At 35.2% G+C, this 10,586-nt stretch overlaps 1 protein-coding gene across 1 annotated transcript in view; it reads right to left on the reverse strand.

Annotated features, from left to right (window-relative positions):
• Intu (inturned planar cell polarity protein) overlaps positions 1 to 10,586 on the reverse strand; it is an 81,558-nt gene that overhangs the window by 45,350 nt on the left and 25,622 nt on the right. The window contains exon 4 of the mRNA XM_023708746.1: positions 7,808 to 8,011. Coding sequence (XP_023564514.1) covers positions 7,808 to 8,011 — 204 coding nt within the window. The remainder of the gene's footprint in view (positions 1 to 7,807; positions 8,012 to 10,586) is intronic.

Consider the following 10,586-nt stretch of genomic DNA (forward strand, 5'->3'; position numbering starts at 1 on the left):
TAAAAAGCTCACAAGATGATAGGTATTCAGCAATGCTGTATTGTATATTGTTGTCTTCAGTGTAGTTGCACAGATACCATATATAAACATGTTAGTTTGGTCAAAATAAAAATTTTAAGTATTAATCCCTTCAAAAGAACTATAGAAATTAGTAGTACAATCATCTTAGTTATCCTGTGAGGCAGCTTTTAATGATAAATATAAATAATTAAACTGGACACATCTGCTTTTTATACTTCAAGGTATGTTCAATATATGCAAGCTATTGTAGAGTATTGGTCTAAAAATTAAAACTTACATCAGGATTTCCACAGCAAAAATAGTTACAAAACATTATTTTGTCCCTAGAAATTAAGTCAAACATAAATTAAGATCTCTTATTATGTCTACCAAATAAGTTTAAGTTTGGCCAATAAATACTTTTATTGTATTTAGCCAAAAATACCAAAACATTTTAAATGAATAATCTTTTAACTATTTTTTCAAATCTCCTAGTTTTTAATCTTTTCATTCTAAATCTTGTAACTGGAAGAAGGAAATACGTTTTCAAATATGTAATTCACAAGCAAACAAAGTGACCCTCTGACATTTTATTGTAAGTAGGTCTTAATAGTGTAGAGTCTCTATTCCAGTCAGTAATAAAGACCTGGCAAACACTAAGCTCTTAGCCAATTTAATTAGCTGTATTTTTAAGCGCTTACATAGCATGCATTTGTAGCAGCTTCCACTCTGCTCAGTAAGAATAAAAAGCCTGTCTTAAATGCAGTGTTGATACACGGCTGGCAACAGACAGAAACTGTTCATCTGAGAAATATCTACACACTTTCCCAGGGAAAGAAAGGCAAAGATGACAAAAGGTCTCAGCAGTACTGTATTCCAAAATGACCTAAAAGGACTCACATTATTATCCCTCAATTTGTTGAATGTTTTATATGATAAATGCTTAGATGACTCACTTGTTTTAAACACATAAGAAGCCAATAACATACACAAGAAATCAGAATTATAAGATCTGGGTCTATGTATTTTCAAAACACATAATATTGCAAAAATATGTATAAAATAAATCCCTTGTTTGTCATTTCAGTTGTTAATTTTGAGACATGAAGCAACATAAGGAAATGCATCCTTTGGATAAAATGCCTTTGGCATTGGTAATATAGAACTGAATAGATTTCAAAAGCAAATACACACATACTAGTTAAACACTTTTTAAATTCATTTCTGCTCAAAGCATCATGGTAAACTAAATGCTCAGAGAGACTGTGACATTGTAAAAGTAGACCCAAAACATTCTTGTTGGATTCCTGGCATTCAAGAAGTAAGATGTTTCTAGGAGAATCCCCTTTTCCACTACTGCAAAGGGAGCCAGAGTGCTGCTTGGCAGTACGCAAAACAACAGAGGCAGCATTGTGCTGGGGGTCAATGCCTACAGCAGCTTCAATCAGCAAAATGAACAGTGGGGTAGTGGCCAGGCAGGTGAGTTAAGCTTACCACTAAGTTAAGCCTGGATCATCAAGTAAGGCTAACTGGTTTTAGGGTAAAAGGCCTCTGGTCCTAGGATCCATGGCAGAAACAAAAGAAAATTTTTGCCAGGAAAAACATTTCCACTTTGAAACCACAAGACAGCCAAGACGGCATGTTTAAACAAGTATCTTTAAAACACAGAAAGGCAAACAACTTGTTATGGTTTGGCTTTTAGATGCTTCTCAAAGACCCAAATGTGAAAGGCTTGTCTACTACCTCTCTCTTTGGATCCTGGCCACAATGAGGTACATCTTTGCTTCAACATAAGCTCCCCACTGTTATGTTCTACTTTGTGATGGGTACACAAAGAACAGAGCCAAATGGCCATGGGTCCAAACCATGAACACTGCCTCTTTTTAGGGCTATTTTGTCAATGACAGAAAACTTACCACTCTAAATAAGTCTCCTTACATCTTGAGATAGTAATGTGAGAAACCACAGACTAAAGAAGAGCTATGTATAAAATGGCTAGAGAAATATAGAATCACGAAGATAACTAAAGAACAAGAAAATGAAATGTAGATTGATTAGATCAAGAACACCTAATGCTAAAAATAAAATGGTTTAAATTAAAAAATCCAGTGGAGAGGTTAAACAGTAATTGGAACATTGTAAAGGCAAGAGACTAAACAAAGAGAAAAAGCACATTGCTGATAATGACTGAGAATTCCAACAGCAACAGTGAAAGTCAGAAAACAAACGAATACTATTTTTATTATTTATTTTAAAGAAAAAAGTTAAAAATAAGTTTCAAAATAAGCTAGTAGTAATACATTAACTAATAGTTGTATTTATAATTCATCAGTGTACAAGATAGAGGCATGAAATATTTTCCAAACAATATTAGCACAAATCTTTCTTTTAATGAACTTAGAGATGCTAGCTATATAGCTATCATTCACATATGTGTGAAATATATATATATATATATATATATATATATATAATGTAATTTTTTCCTTTTCCCTTCCTTTCCCCATTCTCCCATCACAGTTCTTTTGAACAGTTTCTTTTCTATTTCCATTATCCATTATACATTTTGGATCTTATTGACTCATTCAGTTTCTCACACTAGTGAGACAATATGATAGTTACACATGGGTCTGATTTATTTCACTTATGAGTATAGTCTGGAGTTGCATCTATTTACATATAAAAGTCTCCATTTTATCCTTCTATCTAGATGAGTATATTAAAAAATCACATCTTTTTTATCCATTCCCTGGTTGATGGCCATTTCGGTTGTTGCCAAGATATAGCTGTTACCAATTGTGCTGCTAAAAGACGAGTGCACATATATCACTGTGGTATGTTTTCAATTCTTCTGGAAAATACCCAGAAGGGGAATAGCTAGATTGATGGGCCTCTAATTCTAGTTTTGTGAGGAATCTCTACACTGATTTCCAAGTGGTTGTACCAGTCTACACTGTCAACAACAGTGGAGAAGGGTTCCTTTTTCCTCATAACCCCACCAGCATTTATTATTGGTTAATTTCTTGATGATAGCCATTTGTTCTGGAGTGAGATGGATTTTCAGTGTTGGTTTAATTTGCATCTCTCAGATGACCAGTAATGTTGAACATTTTTTCATGTACTTATTTGCCATTTGTATTTGTACATGTCTGAATGTGTATTCATTTTAGATGCCAATTTTTGGTTTGGGACTTTGAATTTGGGAGGGTCTGATTTTTTTTCAGTTCTTCTAGATATCCTTTTTTTTTTTTTTTTTTTTTTTTTTCCAAAGATCGATTGATTGATTTAGTACAGGGTTTTGCTGCACAGCTTGGACTCACAGTGATCCCCTTCTCTCAGGCTCCTCAGTGCTGGGATTACAGGTGTGCGCCACTATTCCCAAGTTTGGTGGCTGGCACGTCACAGGACCGGCATAGCATGTGGTTATCAAACCTAGGTCCTTGCGCTTGTCAGGCAGGCGCTTAGACCACTGAGCTATATCCCTAGCTTCTACATAGAAGTCTTGTCTGAGGGTCAGCTGACTACAGTTTTTTCCTACTCAGTGTGTTGTCCTTTTACTACGTCTTTGATTTCTCTTGTTCAAAAGCTTTTAAAAATAAAGTGAGATTCCATTGGCTGATTTTTTGTAGTATTTCCCATGTGGTTTGTTCATGAAGTCTCTACCAACTCTGTGTCTCAAAATGTGAGCCTACTTTTTTTTCTTCCAGTAAATTTAGTGTTTCTGTTTTAACATCTAGATCTTTGATCCATTTGGACTTTAGCTTAGCGCATGGTCTAGTCTTTGCCATGTAAAGGCAGTTTTTCCACTACTATTTATTAAAGAGACTATCTTCCAGGGAATGCGTTTGGCTCCTTTGTCAAAAATAAGATAACTGAGTATGTTTGGAGAGTTTCATCTGCAACTGCCATTCTGTTCCACTGATCCTCAGATCTGTTTTTCTTTTCCCAATTCCACAATAATTTTATCACAGTAGCTTTGTAGTGTAATTTCAGGTCAGGGAATGTGATGTTCCCTGACTTGTCTTTGTTGCCTAGAATTGCTTTTGCTATCTAGGTCTTTTCTGGTTTCAGATGGATTTTAGGAAATTATTTTCTAGTCTGTGAGGTATGCTAATGGTATTTTGACTGGGACTATATTACTGCATTAAAGCTGTATAACAGTTTTGGGAAGGATACCATTTTTAGATTAAAGAAAATAATTCTCTGCCTAAGTAGCTTAAGCGCATAAGGTGTTTATACCTCATCTTCTTCCTGGCCACACAGGAAGACTACATATTTCACTTCCTTGGAGAGACCTTGTAGTTAGTCTAACCAATGGAACATGGGCAGAAGTGATGATCCTACTTTTTAGCTGGGACTCTAAAATGTCTCACGTGATACTGGATACTTTCTTTCTCTTCTCATTGGTCAGACAGATGCAAAGGAGCCAACAAAGGATTTTGAAATCTTGGGAAATAATGAGGTCATTATATAATGGGGTAGGGTCACTGAGCCAAGAGCACTGGCTCTTGGTCACAGGATCAAAACATGACGTAAATTTCATCATGATAAGTTCATGAGATGTTAAGATTGTTTGGGATAGTGATTAACCTGTAGTGATTAATACAATCTACCCTGATTCATATCATTTAGAATTGTGAAGGTACTTTCAAAAGGGGGTTTTAAAAAAGACATTATCAAATAAATAACAACAAAAAGAATTTATTTCCCAAGAGACTTTCACAAAAAGCAATGTGTAAAATAACTAGTTTTTAACAACAACAACAAAAAACTGATCAAAGAGAAACAGTCTGAAATGTAAGGGTAGTTACTAAAAAAAATATTTGTACACTTAAGGTTTATCTGTATTAAATGTACAAAATATATATTTTATAATATATAATTTATATATTTTATAATTTGTATACTTAACATAACATGTGCTAAGTTTGGGGTTTTGCAAGGGGAACAGTACAACACAGGACACTTAATTGTAAGATTATTTTATAGTGGGTCACCCAAAGAATCGAGTGCAAGAAATCTCTCTAAACACTAAAGACCGCAGAATCCAGCTGAAGGCCTGGCTCCTATGATAATGTTCTGCATGAGTTGAACTAGAGCTCATGACAGTACTTCCCACAAATCCAACTGAGGCCGAGAGCCCATGACAGTGTCTCATGTAGGGCCTGTGTTTTATGGTTCTGTGCTGGGAAGGCTCAAAGGTCAGTGGTGAAAGCTAGAAAGTCTGTACTAGTGGGATGAAGGATCTGTGCTAATGGGATGAGGGATCGCACTGGAGCCAGAAAGCAATGCTCAAAGAACCACAGCTCCCTGGAAAAGTACCACAGCTATCCTCAGCAACAGTGAGGTCCCGAGTTCCTATGTCAATAATGAAAGCTAACTTCAGGAAAAGCGAACAAGCTTCTCTAGGAGACTGAACATCTCTCCCTCCAGAGCTAGGAAGCAATGCTCAAAATGAGGACCAGAGCACACCCAGAGTGAAACATGGCCATTCACATTGACAGTGAAGTCCCTAGCTCCTTCAGCAATGAGAACAGTCACATTCATCAGGAAAGTCAGCATGATAGGGTCCTCCAGCAGAACCAACAGCTCTCTATAGTCTCCCCAACAGCTTCCCTAATTAATAGCTTCCCCTCTTCTTCCCAGTTCTGCCTCTTAAGCTGCTGGGAACATCTTGTTTTGTAAAATTCTGCATCATTTCTAATGTTTTTAAAAATTGTTTTTCACTTTCTTAAAAAAAAAGAATTGACAAATGGGATCATGTCAAATTAAAAAGCTTCTGCACAGCAAAGAAAACAATCAACAGAATGAAGAGACAACCTATGGAATGGCAAACAATTTTTTGACAGTTGTCGCTCAGACGCAGGATATACAAGGAACTAGAATATACAAAGAACTCAAAAAAATTGGATCCCACAAATAAAAGACTGAATAAAAGTCATGATCTCAAAGGAACAGAAACTTCTCAGAAGTACAAATGGCCAATAAATACGAGAAGAAATGTTCATCTGTGGTCATTAAAGAAATGCAAATTAAAACAACACTGAGATTCCATCTCATTCCAAAAAGCATATAATTAAGGAATCAAATAATATCAAATGCTACCAAAGCTAAGGGGGAAAAAGGAACCCTTGTGTGTTGTTAGTTGTAATGTAAACTAGTACAACCATTTTGGAAATTCCTTGGAAAAAGAACAATAGAAATTCCATTTGACACAGCTCCCTAAGTATTTTCCTGCAAGAGATATAGACATCATGTTGCAATGATATGTGCATATTCACATTTATAGCAGCATAATTTATTATAGCTAAATTTTGTGAATGGCTTATATGCCCATCAACAGATGGATAAAGAAAATGTTGTATTTGCACACAGCAGAGTACTACTCTGCTATAAGTAAGGATATATTTGAGTCATTTTTAGGAAAATGGATCTAACTGGGGACCATAATGTTAAGTGAAGTAAGTCAGACACACAAGCTTAAATATTATACAGTTTCTCTTATATAAGAAAACCAAAATACAAATAAAAAGCAAAATATAAAGACAGATAATAGGAAATAGGGAGACAGATCTTTTGCAGATGGGAAGGGGACCAGTGGAGGAAGTATGAAGGGAAGGGAATGAAAAAAAGAATTAGATGTGCTATGTATACATAACAACTCCCCACAATGAATATGATTATTATGTACTGCACACTGTAAGAAACAAAACAATCCTATTTATAGTAGCTCTAGAAAAATAAAATGTCCAGTAATGAATTTAATCAGGAAGTAAGTACTTTACAATGAAAAGTATGAAATATTGATGAAAGACAAGAGGATACCAGGCTGGGGAGATAGCTCAGTGGTCTAAGTGCCTGCCTGGCAAGTGCAAGGCCAAGAATAAATAGGTGTTCAATAAACATCAAGAAATGAATGAATTAGAATATATATGTGGGAAGCTGCTAACTGGTATCCATTTTATAATAGTGTCAGCTATTTTCTTAAGTTTCTATCCCTTTGCTGAGTTAAGTTTCTGCTCCTTCCCACCTTGCCCATTCCCCGTGAGTCACGTGCTATGCCCCAGGGGTGGGACCTTCCTCCGCTGCCTAGATACCTGCTGATGTCAAGAGCTGAGACTTCCTTATTCCTACACTCCCTTTATATATCCAGCACCTCCCCTGAATAAACGAGACTTGATCAGAATCCTGTCTTGTCTCTATTCTTTGTCTCCTGTCCCTTCTCATCCCTACTCCCCCTCTAGGGTCCTCGTTGACTAACCCGCGGGTCAGGACATATATAAAAACTACTTATAATGTATGGTAAGAGAGTTAGTACTAAGACACTATCTTCTTCTTTCAGTAAAGGGTAGCAGGAAAGGATTGAATGCAAAGGCCATAAAGAAACTTTTGGGGAGTGATGAAAATGTTTAATCTCATGACTGTGATGCTGCCTACACAACTCTGTATATCTATCAAAACTCATCAAATTGTGCACTTAAAACTTTATTATACCTAGCACTTCACTAAAAATTATAGCTAAAAAAAGACAGTAACAGATCTTAGCTGCTAGATTAAAAGATTATGCAGCAATATCTTTTCCTACTTCACCTTTTTTTTTGTTTAAAATAACTGAATAGTTCATTTAGTTTTATTTTAAAAACATGTGTAACATGAAACATTCATACCTATAATAGAATATAAAACACAAAGACAATTTTAAACATCATTAATACATTTTTATTTTTTCCTTAAATAAAGTGTTTACTGTATACTGGGTGAGCTACAGAAAGTATTTTTTCCTTTGCACTTTTGAGAAGATACTCACCTCTTCCTTTGATGTTTCTGAGCTGAGCTGTAGTGAGAGATACATGATGATATGGGGAGTGTTGAGGGTATTCTGAAGGCTGTCTTCACCCTCTGCTTCCCATAAAAGTTTGACTAAATCATTTGTGTTCAGCTGTGCCTTTTTCTTTCTTGGCTGGGTTTTTTCCTTTTTCACAGCATATGCATTTTCAAGTGTCAGTTTCACCTTTAAAAATTACAATATGTTGATTTTTCAATGCAGAAAATCAGCTACATATTTCACAAAGAAGGATCCATGCTTGCCCATATGTTCAGGTACATACATGAATTGGAAAGACGGCCCAAAGGAATCACAAAAACCACCAGGATATTTACTCTTTTTTTTCTTTTTGTGAAACCAGGGATTGAACTCAGGATCTTGTGCTTGCCAGGGAAGCGCTTATTCCACTGAGCCATCTCCCTGGCCCTGAGGATTTTTACTCTTTATGGCCTCAAAATTGCAAAGGTAAAAGATGTTTTGAGAAGAGAGCTCCAGAGCACAATGTTCCACAATTGCAGCAACCTGAACAATTTATTCCTCAGGATTTGGTTCATAGTGCTCAACAATCCAAGCACTTGACCCATATAGCCAACAGAAAAGGAAGCCTGGTTATTGCGTAATTAGATTAAATTAAGTTAAATTAAATTAAATCTTTTAGTAATTTACAATGTTTTGAAAGCAATTTTTATAATCAATTTCCTTTTTCCATAGTATCTATAAGTATCATTCTACATAACAAATAAAAGTTTAAACATTTCATTTAAGCATAATTTCATTTCAGAGACTTTGCTTCCTCCTTTAAGCCTAACAGATGTAAAAGGCAAAGAACCTCTAGGTTCAATTCCACTAAAGCTCTGGAAAAACTAGTTATGGTCCAGGGTTGAATGAAATTAGTTCTTGTCTGTTACAAAATTTAGACTCAAATTCTTTTTTCTTTTTCTTTTTTTTTTTTTTTTGGTGGAACCAGGGATTGAACATAGGCCCTTGCGCTTGCCAGGCAAGCGCTTATGCTAATGAACTACTTCTGGCCCCTAGACCCAAATTCTCTGACCAAGCCATGGGAAGGGTAAGATACCAATATATATAAGTATATAAGCTTATTGAATAAGTGATTACTTATAGCTGGCAATGGGTTAAGGTCATAAAAGTCAGTAATCAGCAGTATACATGTACCTTCATTCCTACAATTTTGATTTTCTAAAATGTAAAATTTATGACATGTTATTTTAGAAATTTCAAATATATAAAGTTAGAGTATAATAACTCATTTACCCCTTACTCTACTTTTAATATTTTTGTCATATTTGCTTCATTCTGACTCTTCTCTCCTTTCCTTCACTTTTCTATACCCCTTCCATTCCTCTCTCTCTTGATCTGTATATCTGTATCTACACATCAATAGCTATACGCCTATCTATAGCAATACATTTATCTATTTAACATACTTTGGCTAAAAGTTTTAGCTGACATAACTTAAAATCAAATTATTTGCAGGGATGTTTAACTTATACTGTTATCTAATTAATCCAAGTGTTTTAATACTTCATCATTAAGTACTTCACCACACGTACACATTATAAAACACTGAAGACAATATAGACTTACGATCCCTAAACCAAAAACCTGAAATCTGAAATGCTTCCAACTTTCAGACTCTATGTACCAACATATTTTAAAGGTTTCAGATTTTCAATTAGAAATATTCAATAAATAGTCTATAGAAATATCCCCAAATAAAAAAATCTGAAATCAGAAATAATATACTTCTGGTTTCAAGCATTTCAGGTAAGGGATATTCAAAGTGAACTAATCTCTAATAAATCTAAGTTCAGATTTCCCAAACTATTCTAATATAGCTGTTCTTTACTCCAATCCAGAATAATCAAGGATTACAGATTCCATCTAGTTATGTGTCTGCCTTATTCTCAGTTCTCCAGCCTTTGTCTTTCATGAAGTTGTTTGGATGCATATATGTACATATGTATGTATGTATGATTTATTTTGGCACTGGAGTTTGAACCTAGGATTTTGTACATGCTAAGAACTGAGCTATATCCCCAGTCTTCATGATACATCTTTTAAGAATCTAAAACAGTTAATGGAAATGTTAAAATACAGCTTTAAAAGAAATAACCTGGGCTTCTTCCAAGGTCAATTAAGACTCAGGACATATGAGAACTTGTACTGTAATGACATGTAACTCAGTAGTGTCCCAAATTTTCTGATACCGGAGATTATGGGGCCAAACAGGAAAGTGATCGATGATGTAGAGTGTGCCTAAGGAGAGTCACATGGAGAGAAAACATTCTTTCAGGCTTTCACAGAGAACATATTGGTCAAGCAATGGCTGTGACTCATCTACATGGCTGACACAGACAAAGGTTCTACAATCTGAGGTACAGGATCTCAAGATAATTCCTGAGGGGATTTCACTGACCTTATCAGATCCAAAAGTTACAACTCTTGTTGCATAGGTCCTGTTTTACCTTGGTCTTAGCCATGCAGCAGAAAAGTATAAAAACGAAATATAAGAAGTAAAGCCATGCTGTGATGTTGATTTCCGACATTGCCAGTCAAGTGGAAGACCCAATACTATTATGGGCTACTGAACTTTTAGAATATTTTGCTAAGTTTACACACCTATAATATTCAAATAATGGAACTTAACAAAAAAAGGGTATACAGATGAATGTCCATTTTGTATCTGTGTATTCAGAGTGGTAAGGATAGATACATAGTTACATTCTCTTAATGAATAGAG

This window comes from Octodon degus, unplaced genomic scaffold (assembly GCF_000260255.1).
Source record: "Octodon degus isolate 3935 unplaced genomic scaffold, OctDeg1.0 scaffold00530, whole genome shotgun sequence".
Taxonomy (NCBI): Eukaryota; Metazoa; Chordata; class Mammalia; order Rodentia; family Octodontidae; genus Octodon; species Octodon degus.